This window comes from Hippocampus comes, unplaced genomic scaffold, assembly GCF_001891065.2.
Source record: "Hippocampus comes isolate QL1 unplaced genomic scaffold, H_comes_QL1_v1.1 scaffold68, whole genome shotgun sequence".
Classification (NCBI taxonomy): domain Eukaryota; kingdom Metazoa; phylum Chordata; class Actinopteri; order Syngnathiformes; family Syngnathidae; genus Hippocampus; species Hippocampus comes.
In genome coordinates this window covers 3,180,039-3,200,110 of record NW_017805625.1, presented here as the reverse complement: position 1 = coordinate 3,200,110, position 20,072 = coordinate 3,180,039, and the positions used below count along the sequence as shown (strand labels likewise).

General features: G+C 42.2%; 1 protein-coding gene across 1 annotated transcript in view; it reads left to right on the top strand.

The window, feature by feature from the left end:
- Positions 1-20,072, top strand: part of mdfi (MyoD family inhibitor) — a 40,004-nt gene that overhangs the window by 7,257 nt on the left and 12,675 nt on the right. Inside the window, exons 2-3 of the mRNA XM_019880473.1 lie at positions 1,017-1,212; positions 12,673-12,810. Coding sequence (XP_019736032.1) covers positions 1,017-1,212; positions 12,673-12,810 — 334 coding nt within the window. The remainder of the gene's footprint in view (positions 1-1,016; positions 1,213-12,672; positions 12,811-20,072) is intronic.

The following is a 20,072-nucleotide window of genomic DNA, read 5'->3' as shown; positions in this document are numbered from 1 at the left end:
GACCTACTTTATTTGCACTTCCTGATGGTGACATATTAAATTACAAAAAAATAACACGCCGAATGAGTTTTTTGATGACTCACGTGCTCATAGCCAGCATTCTCTCCCTGTCATTGTCAAAACACCACATGGTGGAATGTCCGACTAACTCAAGACCTGTTTGTCAACCGTTGCCATTCATCTTCCTTTCGCCAAAGCGTTCTACCCCGTTTGAGGTATTTTCTCATTTTAATAAAGAATCCCCTTTTATTCTCCGACCTGTTTGTCAACCGTTGCCATTCATCTTCCTTTCTCCAAAGCGTTCGAACTTATTTTAATAAAGAATCCCCTTTTAGTCTCCATTCAAATGAGCTTCTTGACAATCGGTTCAGAGTAGCTGGTTTTCTCAGATTTGTTAAGAGTTTTGAAATAACTTGAACCTGACTGGAAGTTTTGTGGATGTGGATCGACTTTTGAAGTTTTTGTCCGAGTGCCATATGCAAAATCTTAATGAGCGATTCTCAAATAGGGGCACAAGTACCACAAGGCTCCCTTAGATGGTATGCAAAATAACCACTTGCAATACATAGGGAGGCTTATAAAATATTTTATCAATATATTTGAGAATATCAAATAATAAACCTGGAAGGGCTAAACTGCGGCTACACAAATTTTTGATGGAACTAAAGCACGCCCTGGCCACAGTGTAGGGCCATCCCTGCGGAGCAAGTACCATTTCTGGTGGATGCCTTGATAAAAGGTAAATATTTTCCATGTAAAAGCAATTTCCAGTCGAACGTCAGCATTGAAGCATTTCATGTTAGAAAAACACCGTGAGTCAAAACCAAACCTGATGACGCCTTTCCAGTATTGAAAGAAAATATAAACTGCTGTGTTTAAGAATATCTTAATCGCGCTGGTGAAAAAGGTTCAACCTCCCACTATGACCCACTGAACACAATAAGCATTTGCTCGTGTGATTCATATCACGATCATTTTCCCCGCACCGATAATGTTTGACCATCCCTTTCCTTCAGGCTAGCTCTCGGGTCCCTCCACCTCCTCGGAAAAGAGCCAGGCCTACGCCCATGGATGAGGAGAGGAGTGCTCCTGCCATCTCCCCAGAACCGCCAGATGATGGGGACCCGTGTCCAGCAGCGCCCTTGACCAGTTTACATGTTAATGCCAACATCGAGATTGAAAATAGCACCTTGAGCCCAGCGACAAGTCGTGGTAAGATAACAGGTTCGATCTTTTGTAATTGTAAGCGAAACATTGCAGAAACGATGGCTTGATTAAGATGTATGAAACATTTTTGTTTGTTTGTTTTATGATGCATCAACTGTGCAGCTAGCACAAAGGACACACCGAGTAGTTACAGTGGGATTCCTCAAAGAAAAATGATCTTTCAGTTTGAGTGTAAGCAGATTTTTCATGAATGTAAACATCGTTAGTGATCACAGCGGACTAGTGGTGAGCACATCTGCCTCACGGTTCTGAGGTTTCAAGTTCACATCTCAGCTTCGGGCTTCGTGTGGAGTTTGCGTGTTCATCCCAGGCTTGTGTGGGGGTTTTGTCTCGGAACTTACTGCCACGTTACAAAAAAAAAAAAATGCAAGTTGGGTTAAGTCGGTAAGTGTGAATGTGAACGTGTGTGCCCAGCTCTCAAATGCCGATGATTCTTCTCGCCCCAGGTCAGCTTGGGTCGGCTTCAGGTCACCCACAATCCTAGTGAGGGAAAAGCAAAAAAAAATGTCATTTGCTGTGACCGCCTGTAAATGTGACCCTCATACCGTAACATAACTGGGAGCCGTCTTCATTTCTTTTTTTTTTCTGTTTGTTCGCCCAAAGTTGTCCGTGATTTGTGATATTGTCACAGATTGTCAAAAAAAAAAAAAAAAAAAAAAAGCAAATTAGCATGTAATATGACATATGACAGGATGAAGGCTGAGCTTAGTTCAAATGGGCTGGCTAGAACTGAATTTGTCTGATGTTGTGCAGAACAGTGTCACTATTGAGCCAATAAATCTGTGGTTGGAATGGTAGAATCTCTGATTCACTATTGAGATTTGTGCCACGGTGGTTTTTTTAGCATTTGCTGCTCCCACGTTAAATGATTTTGTGGCTCTGAGCTTGGTTTTGCTTTTTGGGGGGGAAATAGTTGCTTCCTCTTGTGATGATGATAAGAGCCACAACAGTTGCTTGCTCATGTGTCTGTGCTTCCTTGAGTGACGTGAGAGGGGGTCAAGATGAATTCAGCTCGTTGGAAATGCATCACGTAGCTACGCATCCGCAGGTCCAACACTCGTGTCGGGTTGAAAATAACCCAAATTGGGTTGTTTTGCTTTATTCATTTGACCCAACTTTTAAAAAAAAGCTGCCTCAATCCCTTCTTGACCCAACTGTTCTGAGAATGACCGTAGGAACTGTGAGGGAAGCGTGTGCAAAGATTGACATGTTATGTTGCCATGGCACCATGCAACAGAACTCTTCAATGAAAGGTTTTTGTTTTTGTTCCAACATTTGACGTTTGTTGTGCTGGCTACTGTCTGGTTCATCCGACATTCATTTTGTGGGATTAGGAAGATTCTCATTTCGAATGAAAATACCTCAGGAAAGCCTTTTAAGTTATTAAAAAAAAAAAATAGCAGGGTGGTGCCTCAACATGTTCTTTGACTGACTTTACCTGTGCAAACTCAGGAATCCATCGCAAAATACGACTGGGCTTCTTCCATTGAAGCTGGGCTGCCAGCCTGCCCGCCTGCTTGTGTGTATGCGTGTGTGTTGCGGGTATGTAGGTGAGCCAGGGCGGGGAGGAGACGATTGGTCAGGCTACCACAGAGAGCAACAAGGCCTTGCTTTCAGTGCTCCACTTCTCCCCCAAGCCCCCCCCCCCTCATCTAGAGAACTCAGGACTTTTTGGGGACAACGCAACATGCACAACTACAGTGCAAAAAAACATCTGACAGAACACCAGATATTTGCCAAGCCAGCACACACTCATTAAAACTGTTTTCTCTTGCAGTTTGCATGACCAGCCCATGACACGACAGTGCGTCTCTTTGATTTCCGACAAAGTGGCGCAAGACTTGTTCACCCCCTCGTGCTGATGTCATGCTCAAAGATGCTTTCAAAATGCAAATATAACAAGACCAACAATTGTTGTCTGAGTAGCGCTGTTTTTTTTTTTTACAAACAAGCAAATGCAAACAGAATAATAACTGCATATATTGCTTTTTTGAGGAGCCGAGAAAGACTTTCAGACCTTGAGCAAGAAAAAAAAACACTCCTTTGTGTTATTTGACGGTGTTCCAGTCCGATTTTTCAGATGCTGAGAAAAAGCCTTCTTGTACACAAAATTATTCGTACGGTGGTACCTCTACTTACGAAATTAATTGGTTCTGGAAGAAAAATTTTCAACTCGAAAATGTTATAAGTAGAGATGTGTTTTCCATGTAAATGCCCTAATCCGTTACAAGCCCCCCGGCCCCTCCAAAAAAAAAATTCTGACATAAATGTTTTCTCAAGCATAAAAATGCATTAAAATATGTTACAAATACATGTTACAAATTAGATTATTGCACAATAAATGAGAGTTGTGCATAATGTTAAAAAAAAAAAAAAAAGAATAGAGTAAAGAATAAAAATTATGGTCATTTAATTTTTAACTGCGTCCTCCTCGTTTTTTGCCCTCTTTAGTTCATGTTCTCTCTCAGAAGAGGTTTTTTTTGTTTTTTGTTTGTTTTTGTCGGCGTTTAGAAAATGTCCCAGGCAAACATCAGCATAGTGAGCGTTCGCCCGACTGGTGAACACTTTTTCTGGGTGATTCACATTTACGTAAAACTATCGGAACACCTCATGGACCGAGGGGCGAATGACGAGGACGTTGCATAGACACAAATCTATCTATCTATCTATCTATCTATCTATCTATCTATCTATCTATCTATCTATCTATCTATCTATCTATCTATCTCTGTCTGTCTGTCTGTCTGTCTGTCTGTCTGTCTGTCTGTCTGTCTGTCTGTCTGTCTGTCTGTCTGTCTATCTATCTACGAACATAGACACAAATGGTAGAGGTCCCTATTAGCCAATGGGATGCCAGAACGATGCTAGGTAATAGCCAATGGCAGAGCAGCTATAAGTATGTTGCGTTCAAGAAAATCGGAGCTGCGAGTCGCAGCCCAGACTGTATTTTTACCTTTCGTCGATTGAAATTTCTTTCATAACAAGAGGCAATCTTTTCTTGTTGAGGCGTTTCGTAACTTGAAGAGACCGTATTCTGACAAATGGCGAATAGCAGCTTTGTCAAATTCACATCTTTTCAGGAGTGCCAGATTTAGCTGCACAAATCTAAATCGACCCTCAATCTTTATATTGAGGCAGTGATTATAAAACGAACATAGCGCTCGGACAACAAATATATCAACAGAGATTATGTTTTCATGCCATTTTGGTGTCGCGTAATTTGCGAACGGAAATGACACGATTTATACCAAAGTGTCCACAATTTGATGATGAATGTGTAGCGACCAAGCATGCGTAACAGAGTGCAGAGAGATGTCTATATAACGATTTAGTCATCCCCCTGATTGTGTTTTCAGCCTTTCCTGCTCAAAGTAAGTCAAGCTCCCCTCAGCAGCTCCAAGGCCACGAAATGGTGCCGTGTTTTGACAGATGTGCGCTCCTCGCTGTTGGGAATGTTGCTCTCTCGCAGACATGAAGATGCAATGAGGCTATCTGTTTACGTAGGAAACCCTCAGCGCCATATGCTAACCCCTCATTCAATTTTACCACTGGCATCTCTTTTTTTTTTTTTTTTTTTGGGCTCCTCTTCAGTGTTTTTGACCCACTTCTCTCTTGCTACTTTATCATTTATACTTTATTCCTTTACTAATGACTTGATTTATGTATATATAGCCGATGACCGTGATATTTTCAATACAAGGGAAGTCCAACTGCGTCATTATTTTCGGAGTCAGTACCACGGAATTTTATTGCTTCCTCTTGTTGTTTACAGACAAGTGGTTCACGTACTGTCGCCGAACGCACTCAATTTTCACAGTTTGCGAGCATTTTGTACCTGACTGACCGCCGGGGTGGTGTCGAATCCAATTCCAGTCTATTGAGGTAGAAACATTTTGAAAAAACAATGGATGGAAATCCGTTTTTGGTTACATTTGTTGATTGTAGTCACTGTTGATTTCTTTTTATGAATACACTCACTTTGTACAATGAGATCCAACGCAAGAGCTGCCTCAACACAACTGCCTTTAGAACGATAACGCTGTTTAGGTACAGTACTTTACAGCAGTGTTTTGAAAAAGGTCTCATATGAGATCTCTTTAGATTCTCGCTGGAAAAAAAACACCAAACTGTCCATAGGACTCGATGTAATTGACATTCTGTTTTTACATTTTTAAACATTTTAAGTTCATGTGCCGGATGACTGGCTTCGTTGGCTGCAACGCCTGCCGCCTGTAACAGCCGACAATGAAAATAAATGAATTGATCTTTCCGTTTATCCAGATCTACGCCAAACTGTATCGGGTTACTCCTTGGCCCACGCACCACTCCGCTCTCACTAAGCATGTAAATTTTAAAAGCAAACCAACAGACAGTGATGAAAACCAGGCCAAACTTAATTTGCGCTTGACTGAGTTCATTATTTCAATATCTTCTAAAAACTAATAAGTGGCTTTCGAATGTGTGCGGGATTGATTTAGTGAGGTTACATAGTTATCTGGTGACAAATTCAACACGTTGAACCGCATTGTTAGCCTCTACTGTATTCTCTCTCGCAGCACGACAACGTAATTGTGACAATAAATAACTTGAGTGGCATTTCAACTGCGGCCGCTTTCAGGGTCGACCCAGCGCTCTGTAAACAAGGACCAATTTGGAAACAGCTTTTGGGTTTGCAGGACTTAAATCACGTCGTCCTGCATGAGTCTGAGGCGGAGTCGTCAAGATTTAGTTCATCTTTCAATGGTTATAATTCTTCTTTTATATATTGACCCTTTCACGCACCAATAATGGCAACCTGATAACACGATGAGCTGTCCACTGTAGTGACTGCTGTCCCTGAAAGTTTTAATTTACGTTTTTTTTTTTTTTTTTTTTTTTTCCAAAAAACAAGTTGCAGTCTGAATATTTTGATATTTAGTTTGATCGTCTCGTGTTTGTTCCATCGCCAAACTGCAGTATGGTCTCTCCTGTGCTGTGTTAGGGATGCAACAATGAGCCCTGCTTGTCTCATTTGAGTCACAGAGGTTCATTGAGGCCAATGTCGAATTTAGTTTCCCACTGAGATTGAAATAACCAAGGTGCAATTTGGGGCATTTTTTACAGCGTATTTGAAGTACAGAAACGGAGGGGGGAGATTTCCTCCCGCACCTCGCAAACGTCTGAGAAAGTGTTGCTCTCGCTCACAAGCACACCAACACACATTTACCGATGACAGACTGTGTCAACATCACGTGAAAGGCAAGAAGCAAACTTTCGCGGCAAACCATTTGGTTTTGAATTCATCTTCAAATCATCTGAAGCCATCTTTTACCGGATTGTTTCCTGTTTCATTTCAAATTGTTGCCAGTGTCCTTGAGCTCCCCAAGCTGTGAATTCTTCCCAAAATATTCAAGAGTTCTGCCTGAAGTTCTTTTGTACCGCTGTTTCCATCATGTTTTGATGTGAAACACTCCAGCGCATTTGCGTGCACAGTACCTGAAGGGCAGTGTGCGTGATACTGAATTGATCCGTGCTTTGCCATCAGGTGTCCTATCGTTTTCAGGAACACACCATATCGACTCAAGAATGTGCTGTGCTTGCCATTTAATAACAACTCTCATCGCTATTTGCAGGCTACCGTATTTTCCGCACTAGTTGGCGCACCTAAAAGCATTCAATTTTCTCAAAAGCCGATACTGCGCTTTATAATCCGATGCGCCTTAAACGTGGATCAACATTCTGATGTCTTGGACGTCGTATTTTAAATGTTCCGTAAAGCGCTTTGTTACAGCTGCAGTGGTTGTGAAAGCTCGATATAAATAAAGCTGTATTGTATTGTATTGTATTCACTTTAGCGTGGCTCCATCTAGTGGATGCATAACGCAACCGCAGCCACTATTGTAGCTTCTATTCTATGCGCCTTATAATGAGGTGTGCCCCATATATGAAAACAGTTTTAAAATAGGCCATTCATTGAAGGTGCGCCTGATACGCTGAAGCGCCTTTATCATGCGGAAAATACGGTAATTTTACCCGTGAATGACAGTTCCAATTTTATTAGATTTTTATTCTCCAGGGAAAATTATTTTTCGGCTTTTATAGTGAACTATGTCACAACATCTCCAGAGAGCCTGAGTGGAACTTTTACTTGTTGAAATAATGTTGATGTCTGCCAGTTTATAGCACTTCTACTCATTTTAAGGATGCTGCTTCACACATTCAGCAATTACTTAATGTTACGAAAGAATATAGTATAGGTTATGGTGCTGCATGTTCTGGAATCTATTGTGGCTCTGTGTTGTTCATTAAGTCATCTATTCTAACGTATGCTTGTATCACATGTAATGCCATTTTATGTCAACGGGGACCTAATGAGCTGTTTCTTTTTTCTTTTTTAATCTTGATGTCATGTCTTCAGCAGCACTTTTCAAAATGAGCAAAAACACCGAACAAAATGTAATGAGTTCAATCAAGTGTAACAGTTATTCAGGTGCAGGAAACAAGACAAATCTCCTAGACACTGTAACCCAATCAATGTTTGAGACCAGACAGTTTTAGTTCTTAATGAGCTGCTATCACCGTCATTCCTTGAAGAAAAAAAAATGTTCCTCCTTTTGGACACATTCCACTTATTAGTGTGTGTGTGTGTGTGTGTGTGTGTGTGTGTGTGTGTGTGTGTGTGTGTGTGTGTGTGTGTGTGTGTTTATGCGCGCGCGCGTCAGCCAGACTGCAGTAAAACAATTAGTTCCACTATTCTTTTTCTTTTCAGTGTGTGAGTGCTTCCTGCGTGGATTTGTTTTTGTTTGGTGTTGGATTCAGATAAAACCGTCCCAACCAGAGTTGTGTGTTCCCTCGTGTTGTGACCGTTCTGGTCAAAACCCTCAGTGTTCGTGTGTGGTTTCAATCAGTTCCAGTTGTTACCGCTGGCCAGGCAGATACTACAGTACAGTCCCTACTAGCTCTGTGCTACTAAACAGAAGTCTGCTTTGAGGCATTTTTTTCAAGCTGTTGTAAGTGCTCTCCCCAAAAGAGTCCTCATACGATCATAATATTGCATTAGCCAATCATTAAGCAGAACACCCAGGCGCCTATACACACTTCTTATGGGGGGTAAAAATAAAAAAAAATGAATAATATTTATAAAAAAATGTATGTATCCATTATTCTATTTTCTCTACCGGGTTATCTATGAGCTGGAGCCAATCCCAGATGAATTTAGGCAAGAGCCGCCTCAGTAACACAGTCATAAAATGTTATCGTGAAAATATATTGAGTCATGTATAAAATAACATTTTACTGCTTCTCTGTCCGTCACTTGATTTCAAATAGTTTTGGACAGTACTTGTCTGTGTTTTCCCTGCATGTCATGAAAGCACAACAGCCGATTGTTCTTTCGGCATTCTCAAGCAACACGTTCTCCCTCAACCCAAAACATCGCCATTACAGATGTCACGTCTGCTCTGCAGGTGCTGCGCGGTTGTGCTCGGAGTTGAGATTAATTGTGACACTGCGGCGAATAAGAGTGGAGGTTTTCAGTTGAGGAAACACAGTCTCTCTACATCTCGAAATTATCTCCCCTGTTATTGTTGCATGACTTTTAATTAGGGTCAGTGAAGTGTCATCATTTGACCTGATTGACATCCAAAGTAACATGATACAAGATTAGGATTTCGTTCAAGGGCTTATTTAATAACAGTCCTGTACAGTATATACATTAGCATGCCATCATATTTTGGGCGATTATTTTTAATGTCTTCTGTTGTGGTTGTTATTATTAGAATTCTTATCATTGACAGTATATTCCACATCCAAACAGATTGGAGTTCTGTGTTTCTACATACAAATTGGTCAAGTGGTAGAAAACAGGTTGACTGGGACAGAAAGGCAGTAGAGTTCCCAGTAAAAGAATCTGGAAGCTATGCTATCCTGCTGATTGATGCTTTAGAACAAGGGCGTCAAACGCATTTTTGTCGCGGGCCACATTGTAGTTACGGTTTCCCCTTGGAGGGCCGTTATGACTGTGAATTTTGTGAAACCATGTAAATGTTTAATCACCTCCACATGTTACATACACAGCACGCAACAAATTGATGGATAGCGATTTTTGAAATCAGAAGTCAAGAATAATGACTTGTTTAAACATTGTTTACGTTATTTTAAAAGGGGTTTGGAAACGAGAAAATGCTTGCAATATCTCCATGTTATTATGGATTGCATATGACAATTTGAAATTTTGGTTCCGACTTTAGCAAGCATGATGGAAGTTGACATGCTTGATTTGCTTTCGCGGGCCACATAAAATGATGTGGCGGGCCAGATCTGGCCCTCGGGCCTTGACTTTGAAACCTGTGCTTTAGAAGATATCACATCATTTGCATCAGCCCATATAGTAGCTCTGTGTGTTTATGTATTTGTGTGTGTGTGTGTGTGTGTGTGTGTGTGTGTGTGCGTGTTTGCTTTAATAGCTGTGTTTACTGTCAGAGCGAATGTCTTCCGCATTGCCCCTCAGGGATACACACACACACACACACACACACACGAACACGCAAGTGCATTGTGAACACACACATTGAACACTGCAAACACGCATAAACACATGTACAATATGTGAATAAACAAACGCGCATATTCCCTCAAAACACATGTAAGCACATTGCCCGGGTCTCTTCTGACCTTCATGATTGCTCTGGTCTGATTCGAATTAGAGGCTCATCATTCTCAGATCTCACTAATGGCGCTGAGGTCAGGCGGTTTGGTGGTTTGATGCTGATGCCAGCAAACAATTGGTTGAGGGCCTGCTTGGATGGCACTAAGGGCTCTGGTGGGAATGGATTTAGTTCTCAGGAACTCCAAAACAAGACCTGCATACTTTTAACCCATAATCCTCCATTGGCAGCAAGAGTCCAAATGAGTCAGTCGGCCGCACATGCTCGGAATTGAATCAGCTGACCACATGATTGGCACGCATAATATAATGTGCAGATGTTATCCTAATATTCAGATAACAGGTGTTATATGCTCACTGGTCGAATCATTAAGTGCACTTGCTCACTCTGAGACCGAACGTTACAGTTTGGCAGGGTTGAGGACCCGAGTCCAGGAAAGCGAGGAGGCGAGGCAGGAGAGTTCTCAAAAATGGGAACAGAGTCCTTTTTACAATACGTTAATTATGGACCTTAGGTGTAGCACTGCTCATACGCAAACTGTGGGCCTAATAAGTGGAGAGTGCATAATACTTTGCAAATGGAGCAAAGCTACAGTAGTTTTTCACTTTTATCACACTGGACTGCTTCAGCTAATATTGACACGAGCTACAGTAGGTCGGACATGGGCAAGTAGCAGCCCATGGGCCGTATCCCCACCCTCAATCAGTGTAGCCTGCGAGTTGGGGTGGGGGGAGGAGGAGTGTGGGGGGGTTACAATGTGAATTAGTCCCAACTTGTAATGACTTCAACACTGATTTGGACAAGCTTAACTGCTGCTACAGCTGAGGAACAAGAACACATTTTTGGTAGCAATCCAACTTAAGGACTTAATTGTGTTGTTCAGCAACTTTTCTCTCCATTCTAGAACAACTGTTTTTCAAAAAAAAAAAAAAAGCAATGAGCGATCAATAGCATTCACAAAGACAAATACAGTTATTGTTCAACTTCAAACTTCAAAACAGCATTGTCACAAAAGTGCTTGGCTGGTCGCATTTTGGTGGGATTTGACAAAAGCATCCCCCTTTTCGAAATGGGCTTTCATTTGGATGGCGTTTTTCTACCGTCAGTACTCAAAGCCCTGGACACTGTTTCCTCATTCACATACTGATGACGCAGTATCAGAAGCAACTGGGAGTCCAGTTTCTTGCTCTAGAACACTTTGATATGACCGGGGAGTGAACCCACAACCACTGAGCCCTGAGACAAGCATTCTACGACTGAGGCATGCCACCCCACTTGTTCTTCTCCAAATGACGGCAGGGCATTCAATTGGCTGGGTAGTGACATAATAGCAAGTCCAAGAAACAAAGCACCATAGTTAAAATGGTGGTTTCATCACTTTATTTAATGACTTACGGCCATTTTCATGGGGACAGCACTTCTGCTCCTACTCTGTGGATGATATGAAATCGCTTTCAATTCAGTTTTTCACATCTTGTACATCTATATAATGGCATTCCACACACAGAAGTCAACGAGAATAAGATTGAAACCACGCATACTTTTTTTTACTCTTTCTCCCATTCTTATAAATGAGGGTGACCTTTGCGTCACTCAGCTGGCTGCCAACTGCAATTACTCGTGTTGGCGTTTTTCGATGAGCGCAGGCTTGCTTGGCTAGAGATACAGTGTGCAGTATATCCGAGCCGCCCGTTTATGCTGCAGTCACATTGACAGGTATGCAATACATATCCGATTTTTACCCACATTTGGTAGAGGCCTAGTCCTGATCTGAGGATATCCGTGTGTTTCGTTTTGTTTTGTTTTTTTCTTGCTCTCTCTACGCTGCCATGACCCACATCTGAATTGTGCCACTTGGGAAGCAAAAAAATTGGAAGTGTGTCACTTGCACCATGTTGTGTAAACGAAGTGGAGTTTTGAGGGATCATGGGTGTGTTTCTCTGTGAAAGGACGCCCCCCCCCCGACCCCCTGTCATTTGACATCTCTCTGTACAGTGTACTTTTCTTTTGCAGCTCAAACTGAGACACCAAGTGTCAACTTATTTATAAGGCTATGCCAGCTACGAGAGGAAATGTATTTCAAGGGCGTGCGGAGGGAATGTGAATTTGGAGGTGAGAAGACGGGGACGGGAAAACAGATAGAGAAGTGAGCAAGAGCTGCTAAAATAAATAAACATCGCCGGGAAGTGTTGAGTCCATGCTCAGGACGTGGTTTGGCTTGTGTGTGTGTGCGTGCGTGCGTGCGTGAGTGTGTACCTAATAACAGTTTCATTAGAGCGGCCTTTGGTGCCAGAGAACACATAAAACACCGAGACATGCTGGGTATTTATCTATTTTATTTATTTTTTTTTTTAGATTATATGTATAGGATGTGTTCTCCTTTGAACATATATCCTCTCACGCGCATACTTATGGAGCCGCAAGATTTCAGGTTACGAAAGTGTGCGCATAGACCCCTGAACAGTCCCGGGGGGTTGACGCTTAACGACTTCCAGATGCAAGTTGAGCACAGAAAACACACCAACACAGACACAGACAAATCTTCTGCTTTGTTGAAGTCAGCAGAACTGCTTTTGAAATTAATGAAGTGCGTGTGGATGTGAATAACAACAAGAGTTGACATGTTTTCACAGACAAGAGAGTATGGCTTGGTCATCATACAAATAATGGCCAAGAAAAGCAGCTATTCATACAGCACGTTGTATAGTGGGAATCGATTTCAAAATAAAGTTAAATCATGTGCTCTTGGATTAAAAAAAAAAAAAAGTTATCTAAAGTGCTTGTGTGATTGTTTTTCCAGATGTGGCCAATATCTACACTGAGCCCCTCATATTGAGGTCAGATGTCATCCCGGAGAGGACACAAGGTAACGACGGAGGCAAATGCAAAAGCAGCCTCTCGCACACGGAGCTACCGACACCCAGCAGGAGTATCACATGTGAGTAAATAGCCCACTCTCACGCACACGGACAAACAAACGGAGAGAGGCTGGTGAAAATTGCGTTTCCATTACATATCACCAGATCGGATGAGTCACATTGTCCTGACCTTTAACAAATTGGCCCACAAAAATGTCCACATTGTCGGCCAAGTAGGTTACGTTCTTGATTTTTGAACACAAGCAAGGCCGCGGCCAAATCGGCGCACTTGAAATCAAACACATTTTCCTCCTTGTCTTCTGTCCTCTGCCTCTCTTCATTATGGGGAAAATGAGCGTTGTCGTTACCGTGACGACGGTGGACGAGTGTGGCCGCTACTGTGAAATTTGCCTCCGTTTTGTAAGTCTCATTTAATTGTTCGCGGTTCACGGGACATTATGCTATCAGTCAAATCAATAAGGAATCCTAATGAAATATTAGATTTAATCAATTGAAAGCCACACTGTCTGATGTCACGTTCTCTTCCAGCGGCCTCCAAAGCTTTTTTTCCCTTCCTCCAGCCTTTCAAAAAAAAATACATTGAATGCCTATGTGTGCTGTTTTACTTGTTATTTTTAATGCACCGCATATTTTAGCTAGGGGAAGAAAAAAAACCAACAACAACAACAACAAAGGCTCCGTTTGAGCCCTGCTAGGGACCTTCCTTCTTATGTCAAATGGGCTAAAACAATCAAAAAGAAAAGAAACTGCTCTATCGGAAAGATGCATTCACGATCAAACACTCAACAACTTGTGTTGACTATTGAACCACAGAACATGAATACCCGTGTTTTCCACTGCTGGACTTTTAGATCTCTTTCCCGCTTACCTTGTTTGGTCCGAACTAAAATAGCCGGTGTGAAAAGTGTCTGAGACAGCCGTCTGGACCAACGAGCCAAAATTTGATCGGACTAAAAGAGGTGGTTTGGGGTTAGATCAAATTGTGTTACAGTCTGCTCAGCTTATTTTGCAGTGTCATAACTTTCTGAACACTTTCCGAACAATGACAAGAAGTCGAAGTAGGACTGCCACATTTTAAATTGTACAAAAAAATACAAACATTTTCTTTTTTTTTTTTTTTTTACAATATGGGAAGATGATGCTCATGCACATTATGATGACGGAACACTCAAAGGATTGGAATATTATATCTGTGGTTTGATGATTTATTCAGTTAAAAATTATCTCGGAATTGATTGTTGCTTGCCTGTTGGCTTTCTGTCAAGGTCCAAAAACAAAGGTGTTAAGTTAACTATAAAGTGCTCAACAGCAAATTTTAAAACATCTGTCAGTTCTTTAAGCTATTTTCATTTTTTTGTTTTGAAGTTTGACCCATAAAAGCTTGCGCAATATCGATTTTACCATGCGTTGTAATTTATAGCCATGACGTTACAGGAAAAAAAAAATCTGCCTAACCCTTTCAGAAATATTACTAACTCTATGACTAGAATACATATTATATTGTTGATATTATATGATTATTATGATTATTAGCAAAACCTAATGAGCTTGACAAAAAAAATGAGAGTGGATTCAAAATCATCAGTTGACTTGCATCTCTGATTCAAAAATACAGTAAAAAAAATTGCCATTGCCACTTGATATGCAATTGTTTTTCAAGGTACTCTTCGCATGATGTTTTTTTTTTTTTTTTAACCCAACATAATTTATTTATTTTGTTGTTGTTGTTTTAATTATTTTAACATAAGAACCCAACTCTGTTATGATACAGCAGCGCGCCACTGATGGCTGCATCCCTGAAATGATTCGTTGTCCCGTTCTGCGTTGCTCCTGCTCGCTCCATCGCACCAATCCACCTCTTTTTTGTGATGCGAACGTCCCAAACACCTGGAAATCCTTTCTTTTGAGTCATATCGTTATCAACCAACACCACCCACTTCCCTCCCTCATATTTTCAGTCCAACGTGTCAGCCAAGGAGTCTGTCTCTCACTCCTTTCGTCTGCAGCTCAGCGACGTCCACTGTATCAGAGCCAAAGGTTACGCCACCATCGATGTCTATTTGTCTTGCTCTGGCTCCAGTTTGAAGTCAGGCAAATGTTAACCAAATACTTCTACTGTGTCATTTACTCACTTAGAAGTTTGCGCTGTACACCCACAGCCATGGAGCTAAGTCCCCGAATGATTACGCTCTGAACAATGCGCCTCACATTGTCTAAATATGCATTTCCTGCCATTTTGTAACAATGACTAAAAAGAGCACATGGAGAACGGGAAGGCTTTTTGAATAAGTTGACATATGAGCTCGTGTTAGAGACCTTTTTTTTTTTTTTTTTCACCCCGTGGAATCCAGTAACGGATGACGCGCACATCCAAACCTGCCCTTGGCTAATAGCTACTTTGTGGCAACCGACTGACCCGCAGCTCAGTCAGGAAGCGTCTAAGTAGGTGAATGGCGAGTGTGTGAGTGGCTGTGTGAACGTCTGCTGTGTCTGTCTGTGGTTTTGCTTCTCTACCTGTTCTGTCTGCCGTGTGTGTCCCTATTTTCAGGTCCAATAAAGTGCTAGCTTAAGTCATGTGCTTTCTTCCTCCCCCTGTTGGGGTTTTATACGCCTATAAAATCTATGGAACCCGCTGACTCCATATGGGACGCAGAGCGTTATTTAGTTGGAATCTTTGACCATGCTTCACACTTCACTTTCTTTTCTTAGCGAGGTTGCTTCAACTATAACACGACCACACAAACCAAGGCCGGGTACACACGTTCAGATAATTGGATTGTTTTTGTTCCGATTTTGCCAAGGGCCCAACACTCTTATGTCATATTAGTTTGTCATATAAGATTGTCCCTACGTCTGAGGTGTGATAAGAGTGGATTTGTCCTGATAACAGGGTCGAAAATAGCTTCAATTTTAAACGTGTTCAATATTTACACCCTTCACAGACAGTATGTCAGGAAATCATGACAATGTGGACTGTGACATGAATGGAATGGAGCCCATCAAACACGCTGACAAACAAGGAAGTAGCTGGAAATCAAATAAAATACGTTCTACCCGATGTTTGTTATCAGTATAAAAGTGGGCTCCCCCAGATGACAAGGAGCGCTTTGTATTTTCTTGCCCACATCGCCATTCATCGAAGAACGCCGCCTTCCTATGATCCTCTTCAGAAACACTCGGGAAAACACCAGCGTATATTCGCAAGTGTCTCTTCTTTGTTTTTGTGAGATCACGTGATCACTACGCGAGATTTCTGCCTGGGATGACTTAGATTCGAGATTGATGGTGAGGCAGAATCTTCAGGTCTGTGTTGTTCCGCGTTGACATAATCAGAACAGGCCACACATACAACACGACAGTTCAAAAAGAAAAAAAAAATTAAGATTTCGAAAATCCTTGCATGTACCAGGCCCCAGACACATAAAATGACTCAAGGCATGTGCTGAGGTCATGTCTTTGTGAAATCTGCTTATTAGTGTGTATTTGTTTGCGTGGAGCGTGAGGAAACAGAAGCCAAAACAGAAGGTTTCTCGACACTGACGTTGCGATGACAATGTAGCACAAGCATGTGTCTGGCGAGGGGCCTACGACCGGCCGTCTGAAAACAATGTGCTGCGAGTGCTGCTAACGTGCGAGTGTGAGTTAGGCCGACGCACTCCTCATCAGCGATGTCGTGAACCTGTCTTTGACGTCAGGGTCTCAGCAGGATGTGCTTGTTTAACGACCCTGCCTCACCACGGCCATTTATTAGTGAGCGGTTCGCTGTAGTGTTTATGACACAAGGCCGACTTCGAAATGCTGGGTCGTAGTTTTTTTAAAAATGGATCTCGATTCCTCTCTGACTCATGCCATACTTCTGCAAGAAGACCGGTCGTTTTTTTTTTCTGCAGATGTGTCGACAGCCCCGCAAACTGATGACCCCTCAAAGTATGATGTCTTTCACATAGACGACAATGGAGTTTTTTGGGGGGGGTTGTTTTATGCATTTTGTCATCACGGGCTGTGCAGTTGTGTCATCGGTAAGGAAATTTAGCAGGACAGTGACAAACGACACTCAGGGGGTCACTTCAGTAGCTATAACCGATGAATGAGATCCAGCCCGAGAAATACAGTCAAAAATTCCGATATTTCAAACAATGTTCAGGTTTCTGCTATGCACACACATTATACAGTCTCACAACCAGTTGCTCCCTTTCGATCTCTCCCTAGATTCAAACTGTAGCAGTGGAGATGAAGCCGTTAGAGCCAAACATAGTCATCCTAGTGGCTCATGCCAACAGAGGATAAGTACAGAGATGAACACGTCTCTGGGTTGGGAAGGAGATGTCTAAGTACAGGGTAGCCGAGATATGTCGAGAAAGGAGGTAGAGGGTGTGGGTGTGAATGAGGAAGGGCGTGCGGGTGCGTGAAGAAGGGTGGGCTGTTGAGTGTTTGTGACTCATGTTTAATTGCACACTCTGGCACCTTGCGCTTAATAATATGCATCATAATATATGGATCGGGGACGACACGTGCTGCAGTTTCCTCGTCTCATCCTGTCAACACCACACATTGGCCCGATTTCGCTGTTATTTTTAAGCACTGCTGATTCATTGTCGATGAGTCACCTCTGCGCAAGTCCTCCTTGCTCCAAATATCAAACTTACAAACACCGACCCACTTCTTTGCTTTCTCTCTCTCGCTCACGTTCACTTCATCTCACTTCTTGACATTCTCAATTTCAGACAAAGGGACCTTGTGTTTTTTTTTTTTTTGTTTTTTGTTTTTTTCTTTCCAGAGTGAGGCCTTCACGTGTTCATGCATGCATATATTTGTGTGCGCAAGTGGGTTTAACCTCAAGCTCTTTTTGGAGACAATCCTGACTCCTGGGTTCTCAAAGTTCGTCTCTTTGCATGCCAGATCCTGCTATATGCTCTCTTAAACACACACACACGCACACGCACACACTTACATTCATGCTAGCAGTGCGATATGAGGGGTACACTTGGCTGCAAGAAGATACAGGAGAGGCTAAAGAAAGCAGTGAACAATGCGAACCTTGAGGCGTACGCACCATCCCTCCACGATGCTACACCCTGGCCTGCTTGTGGCGTTAAAAGCTCTATTGTGAAAAATGCTTGAATGAGACAGACACAGAGAAGTGTTGTTGGCAGGGATGGATGATGAAGTTAGGGGGTGGGTGGGGCAGAAAGAGGGGACAAAAGAGCAGTCCTAGATGACTTTTGCAGTAGTTCAGAGGAGAAACTATAGATCCTTCTCGTAAGAAGCGAGCACACATTGGCTGTGCGTCTTGCCAAACATCTGGGGCAAAGTTAGAAAACGCTGAATGAAAAGAATCTTAAATAACGGCGGATTGGTTGTGCGACGCCGGACGTGAGCCAGTTCAAACAGTCCTTGTTGGGTTATCTGTCTGGGGGTGGTTATCGAACAGACGCTTTTATTGCTAGTTTCTGTTCCTGAGCCAGAGTTTAAGACCACACTCTCAGCGTGTGTGCATGTATGCGTGTGTGTGTGTATGTGAGGTGCTATGGTCAGGAAAATATTCTAACCTTTAAAGGATGCTATGTCATGCTGCCATTAAAGCAAGGCTTCAATTTTATTCTTCTTTTGAGGTTGTGTTTGGCTTGGCAGCAAAGTTGTGTTTTCCCACCTCTTTGCCGCTTCATCGTCAACTCCAGAGATTAAACAGACCACGTTATAAAAAAATCCCGATTGGAAGCATGTGAAGTTAAATCAAAATAGTGATTGTCAAATTCAGTTTTACTTGTACGTACTTTTATTTTTGTTTTAGTTTTACGCATATACAGACAGTCCTGGTGGACTAGCATGGATGTCTTTTGAGTTGTGTAAGCATCAGTGCTAATCCCCACCGTTCGCGATCTTATCCCGTATAAATGTCTTACTCGAAAAGTCAAATCATTAATCACTCTGTTTTTATAACATTATGTTTCATTTGGATTTTGACTATGCAGTGGAACATTGAAGGGTTTTAAAGCATATTGAGCCAGTAATGGATTGTTTTTTTTCCCACCCATAGCCAAACCTTTAACCAGTTTGTCACCAGGTACTCCGTCTTCCTCACACATCGCAAAACAAGTTTTCTTATCTTAAGTGGAGACTCCAAATTATCCCGAAGATGTGAATGTGAGTGTGAAATGCTTTGTCTTTTCTGTGCTCTACAATTGGCTGGTGACCACTTCAGGGTGTGCCCCGCCCCTCGCTCAAAGTTATCTCGGGTCGGCTCCAGGGCCCCTGCAAGCCTCCTGAGAATAAGCGCTCTAGAAAATGGATGGATCTCATGTTCCAGTTATTGTGGTTGTGGTCCTTGTTATGCAAATAAAGGTTCCACAAAATGCACAATTCCAAAGGGAAGGGGGGGAACAAAAACACAAAGTGTTAATCCTGGCTATACTGAGCACTCTCAAGTGTTGCTGATGTTTCAAGTCACGTCATTCGTGACTGTGGTTGAGAGTCTAAGGTTTAGTGTGGCTTGAGAGGCCATTTCTCTTGAATGTGTCGAACAAATTCTGAATTGCCTCACTGTGAACTTTATTTTCTTGATGTCGTTTGCTTCCAAGCATGTCTTCCTCATCAGCTGCATGCTAACTGTTGTTACTTTAACTTCTTTATTATTAACAGTGGCGCTCTTGGTCGAGAGTTCAGTTGTCCCTACTCCTCACTTTTGAAAGACTTAGATGCCCTCATTCGCATGAGGAGTAATCGAACGCAATTGTGAGTTATTTAATGATTATAACTTGGCTTTTCCACTGCTATATTGTGCAGTTAGCTAGCTTGCTATGCCTATCCAACAAAAATGCCATTTAAAGAACAGCTCGCTGTCATTATTGAGATTCTCCTGTGAGGCAGTGATGCCACGGACGAGGCCGCCGCAATCCAGCGGACAAGAAGAGACCCGGAAGCCTGTTAGCTTGCCAGCTAGCTGGTGACGAGTGCCCCTCTGACAAGTGGGCGGGACTTATTTGAGACATGGAGGCTTTAAGCGGCTCAAACATGTTGGGATGAAGAGGCGTATGACAGTTGTGGCTTGGAGTGGCATACATTTTTGGGTGTGGTTCAGTAGACACACCCGCATCTTTTGAGAGTGGGGACAGTGGCTTAATTGTTCATGATTTTGAAGCCGAAAATGCGTACTTTTTTTAAATCATTCAAATTTGGCAGGGTTGTGAACGACACTTTTTAAGATTTTATTTATTTAGTTATTTTTAACTTTAAGGACGGAAGTGAAGAAAGATGCTGGTGGATTGCTTGTGGATTGTTCTTCCTGAGACAAAATCTTGACTGGGGGAGAGGTCGGGACTGC